Below are 19,208 nucleotides of genomic sequence, written 5' to 3'. Positions count from 1 at the left end.
ATTATGTGAAACATCACAAATTGATGGTGATGAACTAGTTTCTATTCCAGAGAAAGTTAAGTAGCTCCTAAAGGTCATGTTTTTATCCAAATATTTTAAAAGAGCTGACCAAGGGCTTCTCCAGGCTGTTGTAAGAATTTGAGTAGGGAAGAGAGAGAGGATGCTGTTAACAAAATCAAACAGCGGGACATATACCAAAATCAGATGTCTGAAAAGCATCTAGAAATCTAGAAATCAAACTAAAAATGAAATACATGTGCTTATTCTGATCTCTCCTGGCTTTTATAGTCTGTGAATCACTTGCAGATATGTTAGGAAATATAAGGTATGTAAAAGTAGCACTGACATTAAGACAGCCCTATGGAGGGACCTTGCAATTCAGTGGACTTTTTCTTAGACTGAATATCTGTTAGTGGACTGGTGCAGAACTGGCTGATGCAGTGAACGGTGTGGCTTCTTGGTGTTAAAGGGTACAGAAAGCTAAAGCTTTTTGATTAATCTGTGTTGTGGGGAGATGGGGAGGGAAGAATCCTATGCAACTTTTAGAGGAGATGATGCAGCCAACTTGCCACACTTCAGGAAGCTTGGGATTTCCTGCTGTTGACTTGCTCTGCTAAAGGTGCTCAGGTCATTTCTCAGGTGTATACATAGACATCTATTTGAGTGTGTGTCTGTAATCATTTCATAACAAAATGTAGAATGTGTAGAAAATGTTTTGAAATTAGTCCCAACTGGAATTTCTCAAATTTTTGTAATGAACATACCATTAAGGATATTTTTTCCCAATAGGAATAGTTTTACATTCTAGGCTATGCAGTAAGATAAATAATCTTGAATTAGGAACTCCAACTGAAATGCTGAAGAAAAACTAAATTGGACTATTTTAGGAAAAGCTGAATTTCATTTTAGAGCTGATCCACTGTAAAAACTAAAAACTGAAAATCTGTCCTAGAAGCATTAAAAAATGCAAATACAAAACGACCAGTAGGAAAAAGTTGTTAAATATATTGAAGATTGTCTGGAAGAACGTTTAGATGCAAATGAAAACATATACATATGAATGTATATCAGCAATTAGGTTGCAAATATATTAGCAGTTGGCTCAGACGCGTTTCTTTCAGGCATAGCTATCAACTGTTATGAATTCTGGTCACAGTTTTTCTTTGGCATTTGTGATTTAGATCCATCTCATTTGTACCTCTCTTCTGAATGCAGTTCTGAAAACTAGAACACTCTCTTATCATGTTGGTATTACGAGGCTCTTGCTCCAGAGTCCTTTAGAATACAAAGAAATGTTGCTAATGGAATTCTTACGGTAATGTCAAATTTGTACAAATCTCTTAAGATTTGCTGTTATGAATTCTTGTGCAATGTAATGAACAACAGTTTTTAAATGGTTTTAGACAATGAGACGAAGTTTTTATTGGGTTTAAAGTGGAAACATAACATGGTTAATAAAATATTGCAAAAAATTTGAGGTTTTAATTTGTCCAACTTCAACAAAGCTTCAAAACATATGTTTTGGTGTATTTATATATAGGCTGTCAGAGCTGTTCATCTTACTGATGAATAAACAGAAGAGTCAGTATTCCATTCCTGTTCGAAGGATTGCACTGAAGTGGAGCCAGTCGTAGTACTGTGGTCTGTCAAAGTTGGTGGCAGAATCTGCACTGGCGTAGGCTGTGATTTGGTGAAGCATCTTGGTTTTTAAACATGCCATCACGTGCCACTGTGAATTTAGTTAAACCAAATGGAAAAGTTTAGAATAAACTTGGAAGTTTTCACTAAGCTGACCGACTGACTGGGATTCCTGGTTACTAGTTTTTAATACCACGCTCCCTTACTCTTTTTCTGGTGGTTTTCGTTTTTGATTGATATATTAAAAAAATGAGGTATAGCTAACATGGGGTATTACTTTACTGTCTGACTTAACGTTTCACACTGCATTTTTATAGTGAAAGTATTGCTGTCTCTCCTCCTCTTCTTTTTCCCATTGCTACCTCAGTAGAATTTTGTTTGTAATAAAGTTGTCACTTGTTATGATTGAAAGGTGAATCTTCAATATTTGGTGCTTTAATAAAACCTTAGCTGTTAAAATGAGACAGTGCATCAGAATTCGAATCTTCTCTTAAAAATGTAGCTTCACATCTTTAGACCATCTTCACTTTTCCCAATAGCTATGAAAATCTTGAAAGTAAGAAGCCAAGTAGGTGAACTAGATTGTGTAGAAGAACATGGAAGAGGGAAGAGTTATGTAGGAAGCATCAGCAGAATGTAAACAGCTTTGATGTTTAACCCAAAATAACTCAAGCTTTTTCACTGGACTGGAAATGGTGATGAATTGTAAGTGGCGAACTAGAGACTGTCTGTTGTTTAAGGGATCCTTTGGTGACAAAAAATGAGGACTGTATTTTTGTAAATAAATAGAAGTGCTGGACTCTTACGTTTTCTTTCTAATTGCCATAAACTATGAGATGCCAGGTTTTTGCCTAGCCACTTGGGCATGTGTATGTGGGCGTCATGCAGTTCCAGGAGTTTGGAGTTGCTTATTTCCACTATAAGATAAAATGATGACTCCTACTATTCTGGAAGCTAACTATTGACATTTCTAACGAACATTGGTATTTGCTTGGCTGGAGTTATAAAACTATAGGGAAAGGATATTGAGCCTTTTTAGGGCTGATGTGCATTATTCTCTGTAGGTTTTTGCTAATTTATGTTTCCAGAGAATCTAAAAATTTTTGCACATTTTTTTTTTTCCTCTGCAAAAGCCTTAAAAATTAGGCCATTGCTTCTGTTCACATCTGTTTACAAAAGGTTGGGGGTTTTTTTTGATAGGTAAGGAGAGACATGATTCAATAATATCTGGGATCATATCTTCCACTTGGGTAATCCTTCTAATTAATTTATGACTTGCTGTGGGTTTTTTTGCATGTAGTCTCTGCAGTGATTAATCAGAATTTTGAAACTGGCAGCCCATAGCAGCATTACAAAAGACAAAGCCAAACCTAAAAATTGTAACCAATTAACTTATTCTACCTTCCTGAGAGTCATTTGTAGAGAGAAGTACGCCTCATCTCTGTGAAGTATTAGATGTACTTCAAATTATCATAACTGAATGTAACTTCTGATTTTCATGATGCCAGTGAGCATTCTGTGGAAGGTAACTGTTCCCTGTGACAGTGATGGTCAGTGCTAGACTTTAGCCTGTTTTGCATTTAAATTGGATAAAAATGAATACTGAGCCCTGTCTCTGCTAAGGAACTCTGCACTGGTACTTTTACAGTAACTACAATGTTGGTGCATAATAATCTTTCATAGATTCCTGCTAAACTGGGGAAAAAAATGAAGAGACGTGACAGAATATGGAAAGGTCTCAGTAAGGATCATCTTTGCTCTTCTTTCTCCCTGAGCTTTTGTTTTGCCTTCTATACTGCTTTTCTATATGTGACAGCACAGAATTTTTCCGCTTTAATGTAGACTTCCATGTGCACTTTTTCCTTCCACCTGTATGGCTCTGCAATAGGGTAGGTCTTTGCAGAAATCTTCCCAGTGGGAGAGGTGGCTTCATCACTGAAGCATCATGGCTTCCGTGGGATGGGTAGGGAATGGTAGTTTGTGGGAAGTGTATGTGAATGTATTTTACCATCTAGTCAGAGGTGGTAAATGAAGAAAAGAAGTGAGGCAGAGCCTTGAGTGCTTCAGAGAGGAGCTGAGAAGTCTGGCTCTCTACTTTGTGCTAAAAGTCTTGCCAACTTTTGAGCAAGGTAGCAAGAACAAGAGCAGCAAGGAGGTACACATCTAGGAAACGTGGCAGCTTGACATTAGGTGTGATGGAGTCGAAAGTATCTGGAAGATGACCTAGTTTAAATAGCTGAGAGAGAGGACGGAGGATTGGGGGAAGCTGCTGTTTTCTTTTTCTCAAAGTAGAGAAAAAAGTACTCAGCCTTGAAAGGATGATGAGCTACTTTTGTTCCTCAAGAGAGTGATAGCGTACATAGGAAGAAATGTTGGAGGGATTACAGCTGGAATGGAATCAATAATGGATGAATATTAGCCATAACCGAAGAATTAAATTAGCAGCAGTGTGCAGTAGACCACACAACTATAGGAGGCAAGTAACAAAAAAAAAAAAAAAAGAAGTTGAAAAACAGTTTGTGAAAAGACAGAAGTTTTCTTACTGGCGTGTTGGAAAATGAGACCTACTCGTACTTAAACTGCATTAAATGAAGTGAATAAAATCCAGCACATTTGTGGGCATACTTTTAAGAAATATTTACTTTACAAGAAACAGTTCTTGGATTCAAACAATGCAGCTAATTGTAAGTGGTGCTTTGGAGGTATTGCTCTAAAGAGCATATATTACCATAAATTACCATTGGCCATAAATTAGCTGGTTTTACAGTTGGGATTCTTCTGATACCAGATGAATAGGTTGCAACTGTAAAAGAGAACAAAAACATCATCTGTGTGATGTTTCTGGAATATTAAAGTGCTTGAATGTGTGAGGAATGAAGGTGGGGAAAAGGAGATGCCTGTAGGAGAAACAGAGTATGCAAAAGTTGGAGGTAAGGGAACTATAAAATACGGGCTATAGAAAGTTAAGAGGATATAGTGACTTTTTTTTTTTTTACATTATATGTGAATTTAGCCAGGGAGAGAAGATAAATGATAATTGCTTTGAAATCTCCAACAGTGATGGGAAGAGTCCACAAAAGGAGCATTGCAAAAGGGAACATACAATGAGATCTCTTTGTGTTACAGTACTTTCACAGAAAAATAAAATTTTAAAAATCTGTGATTTACTTCTTGAGAACACCGTAAACGTTTTCATGTTGTCATTCATTTCTCAGCCCAGTACTGTTTGGAGCATAAAGGAATGTAAAATGAAAAACGAGTGCACAAGATTGAAAAAATGATGTAAATCAGAGCTCTAGCCATTTGGTACTGCGGGCAGCTACAGCACATGCCTTGTAATGGAGCATCTCCTAAAGATGCTGGGCTGTGCGGCCCACCACTTCTGCTCTTCGTCACTGCAAGGGTTAGAAATGTTCTTCAGTTTCCAGCCTCGTTTATTCTTTCCCTGGTTGGTCTTGTGCTCTTCTAGTCTAATGTTTAAACAGCTGAAGGTTCAGTCCTGCGCACACCTCTTGCTCTCCTGCTGTCTCTCAGGAAGCAAAATGCATAGGATCCTCCAAACTCCGGCTCTTCCATTTTTTTTCTCCTGTTTTCTTTACTCTGTGGAAGGATGTAAACTGGATGGGTGTTTTCTTTTTTTCTTTTGAGATTACATTTTCAGAATTACACTGATTATATTTATTTCAGTTTGTGGGGGATAGAGATTGTAATCAGAGACTAAAGTCTCATGAGTAACTGGCTGCTACCATAAAGTGAAAGAATGAGCAATGGTATAGCCACTGGTACGGAGGGGCTGGTGGGGGAACCCTGGGGCGCTGATCCACGCCAGTGTCTGCCCCGACTGACTGCAAGTAGACCTTTCACAGGACTCCTGCATTCTTCTTGCATTTAGAAAAAAGTCACTTGGGTTGGGTATCAGGGGAGAAGACAGCAGAAGTGATTTAATTTTGGACATGGACATGTAAAGTTGCACATCCTGTTGGGTTAGAGGAATGGATCTCTGGTGTCCTAAGGAATAGAGGGAGCAGAGCCCATGGCTTCATAGCCCTCAGTCCACTTCACGCTCACATCAGAGGGATTACCAGAGTAGAAAATGAATGTTTTGAACATTCTTTGAATATAACACAGGGCAAACCGGTCTTTTGCTATTTCCACATCCTTCCAACATTTGGTGAGTTGGAAAGTTGTATACAAAAGGCATGGCAAAAACCTTTAACAAAACTGTCTTGTATAGAGTGAATGGGAAAAAAAACCCTTTAATTCAGGAGGAGGCCATGAAATCTGGATTAAAGCATACTGATTTTTGTAGCTGTGGCAACTTTCTGTGTAATCTTCTATTTTGAGAAATGGCGTCAAGTATAAGATTATTAAAACATTCCTCATTCCTGATTCTATTGTTGTGATATTAGAGGACATTATTTCTTTGTCTGTGGCCTTATTAAATATAACAGTAAAGCTAAAACCAAATGTTTCTTTTCTTGTTTTTCAAAGGATCCATCCCCCTGAATTCTTCAAGAAAAAATATGCTGTGGATGAAGTCCACTACGTGAACGACGTAAGTTGTCTGTGTCTCTGAATATTTTTCTGTGAATACAAAATCAATATATGGCAATGATTTTGCTTAATTTTAGTTCTCTGCTTACTGGATGTCTCCTGACTTGGTCGGACCTTTTTTCCCCCCCAGTTACTGGAAAGTGTCCTTCATTCTTATAAAGCACTTGTCTTTTTTTTTTTTTTTTAAAAAGGCTCACATTTTTAGCTGAACACTAAGGTCTTAATCCAAAGACAGTCCTATAAACATGTTCTGTGCATCATGAGGCCTGTCAGTCTCTGTCTTTATGCAACAGAAACATGTTCCTAAATACATTTTTTGCAATGCCTTGGAGATTTGAGGAGACTGCTGTCAGGGAGGTTGCATGTCTAGCTCTGACCTGGGAGCCTACATTTATTTTATGCCTCGAAAATGCTGTGAGGAAAGGCCGCCTGCCTCACTCTTAGTTTATGTTGAATCATTCTAATATTTGAATAAGCAAATATATTCATATTTTTAAATGTGAATGTGACTTGCTTTGTTAGGTTTCTCATTTCATTCCTGAGCAGATGTTTGTGTACTTGTGCACCTGGCCAGTTATCTTTTCTTTGGTAGGAAGGCTCAGCAGGGTGAGGGCAGTATTCCTGCCAAGCTCTGTGGGTGATTTTCATGGAGAGCAGCTTGAAAAGGAAGACTCCGATACTTCTGTTTCTGCAGAGCACTAACTCTGACTCACTAGACCAAAAATTTTGCTCTCATCAGCTGTGAGGATGTTTCATTTCATTTTCATAATGAGTCCAACTATGAAGTGAAGTTTGATCCTGTATTTCAGTAGCTGGGGGTGGAGGAAGCTGTGGAAAGGTTGCTTTTTGACGCGTGTGAGTTGGAGTTGTATAGAGTGCAGGTGCTTCAATGCTTACCTGTCAGACGGTGGAAAATACATGTTTTATTTTTAAAAATCACATTTATTTTAGGTCACCTTAGTTGTTTTGGGTTACTTTCCATCAGCAAATGCCTTTATTGCAGTTCTATTCTCTGCTTCCTTGCTGCTTAAAAAACTCGTTGATGGGAAAAAGAGCTCCTCATGTGGACCAGTAAGTTGTCCCAACATAAAGACTGTTTTCCACCTAGACTATGTGGATTGAAGGTAGAAGCTGTTGAAGCTTGCAGCGAAACTGTTCAGCTTTCAAAGGTTCTGTCTATAACTTTTGCCTGGTTTTCCACCATCAGGACACTAGGGGCCTTATTTACAGGATAGTTTTATGTCAACAAATGGCCAACCTGTGTGAGTGTGTAATCCTGATATTTCATGGGGAGAAAAAAAAACATGTGGAGTTGGTATTTTTATACCTCACTACCATATGCTTTCTTTTGTTAATACTATTAGCATGCTGTTAAGCTAGTTTAAAGTTGGTAGAACTGTGCTCCATTGAATTACGTCATCTGTTCCTTGCCTCAAGGAATGTGTAATTCAGTGCCCACCTTTCTGCAGCTGCTCCAAAAGCCCAGTTCTCTACAAGCCCAATGATTTTCTTCTCAGTTTGTAATGTTTGAAAGATACTGAAGGAGCCTAATAGAAGTATCAATCAGTAAAAGATGACCCAGTGAGAATAACAGTAAACATTCATTAAAAAGTATTTAGCACATTGTAACATAATAGTATTAATGCATGTGTGTTTTATATGCAGTAGTGCGTTGAGGATACAGAGTATCCTGTTATTCCTTATTTCTGTGTGACATTACAGCTTTTTGGCTTATATTTCCTCTGTCTTCCAAATGATGACAATAGACTTAATCTTAAGTTATAGTTGGTATTTATGTCTTCAAAGGACACCACCAACTTAAGCACTGCATTTCTGTCTGAATATTTTGTGGTCTACTGACTTTTGTTGCAAGTATCAGGTAATACTGCAATATCTGAAAGATATCAGAGGAGCATTTTTTGTCTTTGCAGCTCGTTTACTTTGTGTACAGCAAATGCTGATGAAATTGGTATCAATGTGATTATAAGGAAGAAAAAAAGAAAAATAATAGCAATCTAAACCTTCTTTTTAGATATCCAGTGTTTTGGCTTCGAAGAAACCTGCTGTGCTCCTTACTTTGGTGAGTCATATTATTCTGAAGAGTAAGTACCCATTTTCTTCAATAAGGACATCAGTTTATTCAGTATTTCTTTGCACTGTCATTCCCTACCTTTTCCTCCCCATCTTTGCCAAATTTGAAGCTACCTGTGTGTAGTCATGTAGTTGTCTGGCTCCTCTTATAACCTCTGGCCTTCCAGTCTATATTCTCTCTGCCAAAAGCTTTATTTGTTTTCTGGTAAAACATGACAAGCCTATCTAACATCGACCATGCTATCCTCCAGCCTATGTACAATGACTCCAAACTCCATTTTTCTCTTCTTCTGCTCTGGTCATGTCATGAGCATGTTTGGGCCTTTCTATGGGAATCCCACAAGGATTCAGGGAATACTTTTTCTGCATTGAGTGGGTTGGTAAGAACAACTTCTGGAAGGAGGGAGTGATATCACACGCCTGCCAAGTATTTTGTATGGTGCTTGCTTATTTCTCTGGAAGAAGGATGAATGAATGGATGTAAAGCCTGCAAGTTTCTTCTTCCCCATCACCTCTCCCCCAGCTTCTTTCCTTGACAGATGTTTTGTAAACCTCTCACTATTAAGAGTATCTGATTTCTTGTCTCCAATCTATATAAGAAATGATTTGCTGACTCTGAGCTTTCGCTTACAGCAAATGCAGTGGCAGCTCCTGGATTTCTTTTTTTCCCATGATAGTGACCAGACAGAAGTCTTACAAAAAATCCCTCCTTAAGCAGTAACATAGCATGAGATCTGATTTCTTTATCCATTAATTACAGAGGCCCTAAATAGTTTTCAGTCTTTCTTCCACTTGTATTTGTATACACATACACATATAAAAGATGACCCTATAGCTTTTTTCATGTTTTTTAAGAGAAGTGAGTGGGAAAGGGTATATTTGACCATCTTGTGCTTCTTACTGTTCATTTCTGTACATCAAGTTGTTGATTAGTTGTCACTCTGTGAGCATCCTGTTGTAACTGGAATTTTCACCTAATTCCTGGCTGGGAGGATGGAGCTGTGATACTTTCACATTCGTCCCACTGCCATGAAGAAGTATACAGAGAAGGGAAGAGCACTTCTCTTTCTGCTGGCTGAATGCAAGCTTGGTCCTCTCCTCCTGTGGTCTCATTCCAGATACAGAACTGTAACGCTGCTTCACAGGGTTTCCCAGGCATATCAGAAGTGTTCATCTGCTGTGTAGCAGCCAAAATACTCTTGCTTATACTACTTGCTTGAACGGAAGGCTGTAGGGGAGCAGCATGCAAATTTAAATAGTAAACATTGCCAAGGCAGTGCGTAATAATTTATTTTTAAATGAAATTAATTTAGAAGAAGCCTTGCCCGTTTGTTATTCCCTTGCCCTTTATTATTATATAGGTCTCCTAACTCCCTCTCAAGACACAAGGGAATTAGAAATCAAAGCTTGCCATTTTCCTAAGCAGCATTTTCCTAACCTGAGTTCTACGCTGGTCTCTTACGAAACAAATAATTTCTAATATTGGTCTTCATTTGAAAAAACAGTCTGATTTTTTTTATTTATAGTGATTCAAGTAAACTTATGTATAAGTTTTCCTAAAGACTTACTGCGGTCAGGTTCTCCCCGTGATTTAAATTTTAAGCATTTGTGTTTGGCTCAGAATCATGGTCCTTTTAATTTTTTCCCTCCCAGCGCGGTGTTAATACTGATAGCGGAAATGTCTCCAAAGAAGCTTCGTTTGAAGGAATCAGCCAGTAAGTGACAAGGCTTTTTTACGCATTAATTATTGCATGGCTATGTTGAATTCATTTTATATTTCACATTAAGTGATGTTTTTTCCTAATGACAGGATGTTGAATGGCAGATGAAATATATTGGTATTTCTTTGGAAATAAAATGTTTTACATGTTTCTAATGACTTGAAATACAATGGTGATTGTTTTTGGAAATCTCTTTTGCATCTAAGGTCATCCAACGTTTCTCCTTCTCTGTATCTAAAACCAGACAGACCTATCCCCTTACCTTCATTTCCACTTTTGGGATTGGAATACTTGGTTTTCAGATTTCAGAAAAATGAATCTTTAAGCGTAGCTTCTTTGTTTTAGTGACTTCCTTGTACAGTATTAAGGTAGATATTAGGGATTCTGGTATGCACAATCTTCTGAGAAGATGTCACATTACAGGTGGAAAATAAAAGATCACCTTTCTGCCTAGATGCGATCTTTTAGTGTCCCTTGATGTTGTCTTTTTATGAAATTTGGCAACCGGGGGCTGAAAATGTCCTTCTGCATGCAGTATTTTGAAGAAGCAGTAAATAAAAATACATCACAGCCTGCTTTGGGATGTGAGGATGATGGCCTCAATTTTGAATGAAATACAACTTGTCTATTCTGTTATGATATCCTAAAATGAGATCATTTTCCATTTTAGCTTGAGTGTATGGCAAAAAAGAAACAAAGCCTCCGATTAAAAAGTCTGTTAAAATAAACACTCATACTGAGGTGTTGAGTAGATGGCCTTTTTTTATGATCCTTGACTCCCAGTCACCCCACTGTATTTTTCTCCATCCACCTCTGTTGACAGTGTATTAAGTATGCAGTGATGATCATAGTGCACAGAATTTGCTGCAGGTCTGGGCACTCATTTGTGTAGTCCAAGAGCATGCTTTTTGCTGGGATCATCTTTTCTCTGTGTCATGTGAACTGAAATCTGGAATCTGGTTCCATAATTACTTTGTTCTCCCCTCTACAACCTAAATGGAAACTTAATGATTCTGTCAGGGATATTGGGGACCAAGGTGGCAGACATTTAAACATCTTTTGCTGCCCAGTGAGTTAAATATAAACTATTCCTGAATATAAGCAAGCTGGTTTTAATGAATATTTGGTGTCTTCTCTGCAGTTACAGCAGTGTGGTGTTCCGTTGCTTTGACCAAGTAGATACTCAGTTATCTTACGCTCTCCAGGTGTAGGTAGACTCCAAAATCTGTGTGGAGCATTACCTTGAGTTTTATCTGAGACACCTCCACAGGAAATATAAACAGTTATTAACTCCAGCAGTAATTCGTAATGGGAATGATGAACAAAGGTCTGTTTGAAGTACCAAAAAGCCCTTTTTTTCTCCCTGAATTTCACTACACACTAGAGCTTAATTAGTAATGCATTCAATTACTAGTCAACATTAAGATAGGAAGCCACTCCATTTAGCACTTGATTTGAGATTTTAATAGCATGTCTCCTGCAACACTTAAAGGGATTAATGATATTTTATTGCTGGCTTCCCGGTTTGCAGTAAACAATGCTATCGGTGTGCTCCGAGAGGAGTGCTTCTCTATTCTTTAGGGGCGATTTCCAGCTGTTTAGCAGATACTTCTCTTTTGACACCCAGGATATGCTCATCCCTGTCTACCCCTAGGCACCAAGTTGTTCATTTTGCTGCCTTTGACAGATCTGGTTGGCGTCTTCCCCTCCCGTGCTCGCGGTATGGAAGAGCACGCATTGATTTTGTTGTTGAATGTGCTGAACATCCACTCCCCTCTTCTGACAGATACCATGCCCTCAAACCACTTGTCACTCCAGCCTTCCCTTGATCTCCCGAACTCCTGCTTCTGTCTTCTCCAGGGCTGTCACATCTGTCGCGAGAGCATCCTTGGTCTGCGTGCTGGTGGTAGGCATGCAGAGAGTGAACGCTGCTAATTGAGGGTGTGGAGGAGGGGGGGAGCTTTCCTTTAAACTCTGCTCTCCTGAGATTTTTGTAACTGCGTATAAATCAGCCCATTTTAAATTTATTTTTGACACAGACCCAAACCAATTTCAGTATTCCTGCTTTCCTGCTTCTCCACCTCCCCTGTATCAAATGTTTCCTTTATAGAAACACATATATTTCAGATGTATTGATTTCTTCCGAGAGGACTAAAACCATGGAGTTTGTACCAAGCAATATGTTCCTTCAAACCACCCTCCCTTCTGTCTGCCCGTGGCTGCGCCTTGTCGGCTGTCTCCTCTGTCCTCCGCTCGGCTGGGCACTGCCCTAGCCATGATGCTCTATTTCATTCCTGGGTTCTTGTTTGTTTCCATTTTCTGGCTACCTGGCCAAGATGTATTTGCTTGCTAGGGCCCTTTTGTGTTCCTCCTGCTCCCATTTGTCTTTTTTTCTCCTAGACTGACTGTGCCTCGGTGTGGGTTGGTTGTTTTTTTTTTTGGCTGGATAATAATAGAAATAATGTATCATTTCCTGAAAAAGCTGAATCTTGCTCTCTTTGCAGACTGTTCGTCTGCTGCTGTCAGAAGCTGCCTTTTTCTTGCCCTAATGATGTTGCTTCCGCGACTTTTTGAACCTTTTGAACTTCTTCTGGAATGTAATTACCTAAACTATTTGATTAATTTTTTCCACTGTAATAGATAGTCATTTGAGACAAAATGACTGCTGTGTTCATGGGTTATTTCTATGCTCACCCTGAAGATCACCCCTAAGTTATTTTTGTCCTGCTAGCAATGATCAAACTTGATTTTATGCTGATAATAGAGCCCATAATAGTGAATCATATCATAGTTTCCATTAGTTTACATATAGGTCTCTCATATAGCAAAGTACCTTGTACTAAAAAAAGCTTGTATATTGCTGCAATCTGTAAAAATGGAGAATGCCTGTACTTGGGAAGTCTCCCTGCTCAGCGTTGGGTAGTACCATGGTGCAGTGAAGGGAGCAGTCTGGGACAGGGACTTAGGAGACCTGGACCATTTACTAATGTTGTTCCTGGTAACTCCCCTCAAGTCAGCTTTGTTTGCAGCTCTTATGAATCCTACAGAAATTACTTGCTCTCACTTGCTTCAGATGGCTTAAGTGTAGAAGGCAGATTTCTAAAGTAGTTCTAGTGCACTGTTTTCTCGAAATATATATTTCTGTTTGCTAATAAAGGCTAGTTCCATTTTTTTTTTTTCTGATTCATGGACCCATTTTTCAGACTGGAAAATGTGCAGGAATTTTTAAAATCTAGTCGTGTAGCGGTTATGTAGCGCTTGTAAAAATGCTTTGAGATGATGTGATTCACCATACAGAAAATGGATTTTTAACCTGTATGGATAAACAGTAATGTGCCACATACTTTAAAACACTGTTGAATAAATCTTTGCTGGGTGTGTTGGGGGCTTTCTTTCATCCTCAGAATTCATTGATGTAAACGATAGTCAGTTTAAGCAATTGTACCTAATGTTTTAAGTTTTTCAGTGAATTCCTTTGCCTCAGAACTGCACTTGTTGGGTATGACAGTGAAGACCATCTAAATGGCCTCTTCCCTATTGCATAGCGAAGTCAATCATTAGAGGAAAGACTCTCTGTGTTGAAGAAGAATAGAAAATTGTAACATTGTGTGTGAATATATTTTAGATTTCTATCACCATATACACACAAAGTGTATTCGTTAAACTGACAAAAAGGGTCTTATTATACGGTGCTATTATATAGGAGGTATAGATTTCTAGCTTTTTTTTTAAACTAATGAAATTGTCTTGCATGTTAAAGGACAACTGAGTATGAAATCAATTTGGACATACCTTACAGTCTAGTATTTCTTAGTTCTGTGTTGATTAAATGGGAGCATTAACATGTTACAGATAGCAACTGTAGCAAAATGTCAATTTGTTTTCTTCCTCAAGACCACATATCTCATCATCTAAGTATTGTCAATTTGCAAATTGCAGGAAAATGTAGAATTGGATTGCTCTGCATGATCCTCTTAACGTTAGGACAGTACACGGTTTTTAAAAGTAAGTTGTTTATTGTCTAGCAGGATAAAAACTTTGCTGGATGAACTAGGTAGGGTTATTTTATGTAGGACTTTGTGCATAAATTATGCAAATTATTTGTTTTGAACGCTATTTATGTTCCCCTGTTAGTGGTGACAAGCTCTTCCCCTTGAGCTTGTTATTTAACCATTAACTTCTAGGATGTGGTTTGTTTAGCTGCCTTGTTGGTAACAAAAGTGAAGCATAATTTGAGTCATTAGATTTAGAAGTCTAGCAATCGTAAACAGGCAGCCTTACGGCCACTCACACAGGACCCACAGCTGTCATGAGCTAAGGGGAGTTGAGACAGTTCAATCCTTAATCATTGGCTTCCTTGAAAAAGGTGCGTACAATAAACCAGATTTTCTTCCGAATCTGAATTGATGCTGTGTCCTGGAGGTCTAAGATCTTGTTTTATACTTGACATTATATCAGAAAGTCTGTCTTTCAGGTGAGAGATACAATTGTCGTTCTGCTAATGACCTCTTGCCTCTTCTCCACCCCCCCAGCACCCCCTTGTTTTAATCCTCCTGCCTTTCTGTGTGTTTAATTAGCTTCCTCAATTGACAGCAACTAGAATTTTAAGGAGCTGCCACATAGTAGGTGGTCCCAGCCAGTAAGTAAAACTTGCATTTCTGGCAGCACAAAGACAGTTCAAGCAGAGCCTTTTGGGCTGGGATAGGTAAAAACCAGGGACTGCAACAGAGACAGTACATCTCTCAGATGAAATTTCTTTCCTAAAAGAGCTTATTTGAACTATTATAAGCCTATGCCAGTGTACAATTTCTGCCCCCCCGCCCCTTTTTTTTAATAGAGAGATGCTTAGCTGAGATACAGTCTCCTGTTGTGAGGTTTATAGTTTTATTATTTGGCTCGTTTGATTTGCTTTTGGTTTCATCCATTTGTGCTTGTGGTTAAAGTGCGCATGTCAGGTTCTTGACAGAAGAGATGTGAATTTTCAGAGTCTTAAGTCAGCTGTCTTCTGTATCTGCCCTTCCTTGCCCTTTATTTTCTTTTGTTACTTCATGATAACCATAGTTTATACTTGTCCTATTTGCATAGAGCTGGTGTTGGAGCTCTCTGCAGTGCTGTCTCCTTACGCTTGCCTTCATTGATCTGTTTTCTGTCTGACATACTGATGACAATTATTGAAAGTCCTCGTATCTGTTGCTACATCTGCAGCTTAATTTTTCTGTGTCTTGGTTTTCTGTGGTGGTGTCAGTTGGTGTGCTTTCCAGCCAAATAGGGAGCTCAGGTTTTTGTTTTTTTAGAATTTGTATAGATTGATTTTACTATATCATTCGTATATTTTCTTCTGTATAAATTTGTGGTTAACTGGCTCTTCCATTCCAGAATTATGTCTGCATTGGCCTACATAGGTAATAGTTGTTGGGATAGTGAGGATTAAATTGAAAAAGTGCCCTTTTTCTTTGGTTTTACAAGACTTTCTTGTTTCCAAGTATCAATGTTATTCTATTATGATGCAGTATTCTGTGACTTGTGGCTTTTTGTATTGTTGCTTTTCCAGTGATTTCTAATTAATACCCATAATACTGAATACCATGCAGCTTGTCCTTGTTGAATGTTGTGGTAAGTTGTTGTTTTCTATCTTGGAGTAGGAACACAAAGCTATTAACCTTCACCTTGTTAGGATTTTGTAAGTTTATGAGCATATGTTCTTAAAAAAGAGAAGCGTAGGGCTTTTTTCTGCTATCTGAGGATGCAGGAAGACCCTGGTACAATCAGAAGTGACTTCCAAATAATTTTTTTAATTGGATTTGTGCTTTAGTTCATCCCTTCTGAGGTATAAAGAATGGTTAATAACCTGGAATAGATTTAATTTTTCCTTCAAAAATGTGGGAAAATGAATTGTTGCCTTACAACATTCTTCTGAATTCTGCTGGGAGCCTTGGAATATTTTAATTCTCTTAAATGCCCTAACTGAAGAGCCAACAGTCCTGAGTCAGACAAAAATATCTTTGCTGCAGAACACTCCTTAGGCATTTAAATTGTAAGCAAAAAACCCCTTGAGCAATGCTTGAAAATCCATTTATGTTCCACTTAATTACTCAGCTTCTTACTCTATTGGCCACTGTAATGTTATTGTTTAGAGAACCTCAAAATAGTTCCAAGAATACATGAATTGCTAATGTAGAAAATAAACAGAAAAATAGTTAAGTGTTTGAGGCCAAGGTGAGATCGAAGCTTTTGCTTTGTCTCTTCTCTAGATTCGAAAAGAAAGGAGAGGTTGTTTTCCTTTTCACAGTCCTCTGGGCAAGCTTGTTTATCACGTGCCACATCCTGTGCACACAAAAATCGGAAGGTGTAAAACAAAGGATGAAATTAGCAATTCACAGTGTTTAATTTCGTTGCAGGGTATTTGAGGAGCAAAGTTAAAATCACAGAACAATTTTGGTTGGAAGGAACCTCTGGAGGTCGATCTGGTCCAACCCACACTCATAGCAATGAATTGATAACATTTTATCTTTGTCCAAAGTAGTTTTTTAAAGATGTCTTGAACACACTGTTACTCTGGTTTCTGCACATTCTTAAAATTACGTATCTGATTTAGTCTCATGTATTTCAAAATGAAATACCTGCACAGTGAAGATGACTGTGTGCATTCTCCTCACTGCGATCTATACTGATCTGTACTGAATTCCAATAGAATATTTGCCTTTGCAGGTTTTCACATCCTCAGAGAAGACACATTAAAAAAAAAAAAAAAGTAAATATGCAGTCTCTGCTGTTGTGTGTTTGGCCGTTTTTTAACATTTGGGGTTTTGTTGTTTGTTTTTTTTTTTTTTTTTTAGATTTAATGTGAACAACAAAATTCTTCATCCTGAAATTGCAGAATGGTAAGTAGCACAAAATCTTTCTCTTCGAGTACTGTTGAACGTGCGTATATTCTGTACCATTGCTTCAGAGAGATGCCCTCAGCAGAAGCCTCCTGGTTTACTATATGAGTTTTAATTTTAAGCTGATTTCACATTGTGGGGTGGAAATAATATACAAAAGTAAAAACAGGGCTAGATAACAGCATCGAAAAGTCAAGAATTTATGTAACATTTCTTGAGCCTTGTGTCTGGATATACATTTTTATAGAATGTATTTGGAGTTAAGTCACATTTGTGTAAATGTGAATTTGTATGAATGGGGAAAGAACTGAGGATAATTCATATTCTAACAACGAAACTCAAAGGTAGATAAAAACTGTGTCTGAACAGGTAGTATTTAATAAGGTTTTATTACTTCTCTAGGATTTATTTTAACAGCATTAATTTTGTTGAATTATTATTCATGTAACTATACTTTGTAATTCTAGAGGAATTCTGCTGTAGCCTATCTAGAATACACAAAATTAGAGAGTGTGACTAAGTGTATTAGCAGCTTGCAAAGCTACTGCATTTTACCAGTTTTCCTCTTTTGGTCAGCATTGCTGACTTTGTCCTCAGGATTGCTCCATAACTAGGGCTTTCTAGTTTTCCATTTAGGAAATTAACTGAAGAAATAACATAGTGGATTTTTGTTAATGAATTAGGTTTTTATCTGAGCTTTTTGAGTATATTAATCTAGAAATGAGGAAGCAAATCCTTAGTTAAGACAGATAAGCTCAGAATCTTAAAATACAAACAGGAAAGTGTACACTCTGACTACCACTGATGTAGCTGATTGTATTGTATACTACTACATATTATTCTTTTTAATGTTTATTATTAGCACATACGCTGAGAACAATCTTTTGCTGTCTTCATTTACGTCTACTTGCCAGCTTGGAAGCTGGGGACATGTTTTTTGAACATCAGTGCGATTTCAGAACATAGGTCACATTTCTGTTGTTACAACCATTTTTTGTTGCTTGGCATGACATAAAAAAAAGTTGTAAAAGGAAAGTGGGAAGCAGGAAAACTTTGCTTAGATATTTTTGCATCACTGAGTCACGGGTGGACCTGGAGATGTATAGTAGTGGACTCATGGCTTGCAAATCCTGCTGATGAGTGCAAAGGGGAATGTGAGTGCTTTGTAACACAGAAAATTGCTCAGGGTACCAATTTTTAAATCTTGCCTATTCTGTCTTTCTACAATTTGGACCCTTCCTTTTCCAAATCAAAGAAGTTATCTTATAGAATTGATTTCTGAATTTAAGAGTTGGTCAGCCTTTGAGATGCAGAGTCCTGTCTAATGTAGACAGAACACGAGTTCAGAAATTAATGTGTAGGGATGTACAAATTAAACACAATTAGGAAAACTTGGTAAAGAAGGAGCTTAGCAAAACCTGTTTTCTTCTAGAAATATTAATGTTTAATTAGTCAAGCTCCTGTCGTTACAGATATTGATAGGGAAGATCTAGAAATGTTCACACATGCTCTGAGACCTCTGATGCCGTGTTACATTGCTTACAAAAATAATAGAAAGGGTAAATCAAGTTAGAAGTTCTTCATAAAGTGTTACTTTCCTGCAGAGTTGGCTGCTGCTGGGTTCTAGTTGGTTGGTTTGGTATTGGGCGTGGGTTTTTTTTGTTGTTTAAGACATTGAGAACTTTCTGACACTTCATTATCATGTGCCCAGCAGCCAGAGGAGGATTCTCTAAGTGACCTGACAAACCGTTTAAAGAGCGGAGGAGGGAGCTACATCTTTAACCTGACAGTGCCATTTTTGTGCTCCTTTTGCTTGCCTGCCTTTTTGTACTCTTGTTGGCAGAGAAAGACAAGGGGCAAGAAAGGGGACCTGAAGAGGGGCCTGGTCTAACTTCCAAGCTTTGATCTGTAGATACAGCAGCACTACAGGGAGAGAGATGACAATTTCAGTTGCAGAAGGCTTTGGATTAGGGCTACCAGCTTGTCCCCAAGTTAGCTTTCATTCTGGTTCCATCCACCTTACCAAGGTGTCACCTGATGGTGGTTTGGGTTAATGGGGGGTTAAATCTTCTTCAGGAAGCTCAGGGATGGACAAATAGGAGGTCTGTGCCCTGAGGTTGTACTGAGAAAGGTTGAGCATTGAGGCAGTAGAAAGGCAGCACTTGGAGCTGTTCATTTTGGTGTAGAGAGAATCTCTTCTGTGAATTGTGAGTGCCAGCCCAGAATTCTGATTTTGTCTCCCTTCGATCTGGTGGGGGAGAGATGAGTATGCACCTTCCCTCCACTTGGCTTTCAAGGAAAGGGAATTCTAAGTGAAGCCGAA

General features: G+C 38.3%; 1 protein-coding gene across 1 annotated transcript in view; it reads left to right on the top strand.

Moving 5' to 3' along the window:
• The window catches only part of PEPD (peptidase D), a 143,012-nt gene that overhangs the window by 16,542 nt on the left and 107,262 nt on the right, over positions 1-19,208 (top strand). Inside the window, exons 4-7 of the mRNA XM_075161373.1 lie at positions 6,130-6,193; positions 8,225-8,272; positions 9,937-9,998; positions 16,841-16,885. Of these exons, the coding sequence (XP_075017474.1) occupies positions 6,130-6,193; positions 8,225-8,272; positions 9,937-9,998; positions 16,841-16,885 (219 nt within the window). The remainder of the gene's footprint in view (positions 1-6,129; positions 6,194-8,224; positions 8,273-9,936; positions 9,999-16,840; positions 16,886-19,208) is intronic.

The sequence above is a fragment of the Calonectris borealis genome, chromosome 12, assembly GCF_964195595.1.
Source record: "Calonectris borealis chromosome 12, bCalBor7.hap1.2, whole genome shotgun sequence".
In the NCBI taxonomy this organism is placed as follows: Eukaryota; Metazoa; Chordata; class Aves; order Procellariiformes; family Procellariidae; genus Calonectris; species Calonectris borealis.
The sequence above is the reverse complement of the archived record's forward strand: the minus strand, read 5'-3'. Positions and strand labels throughout refer to the sequence as shown.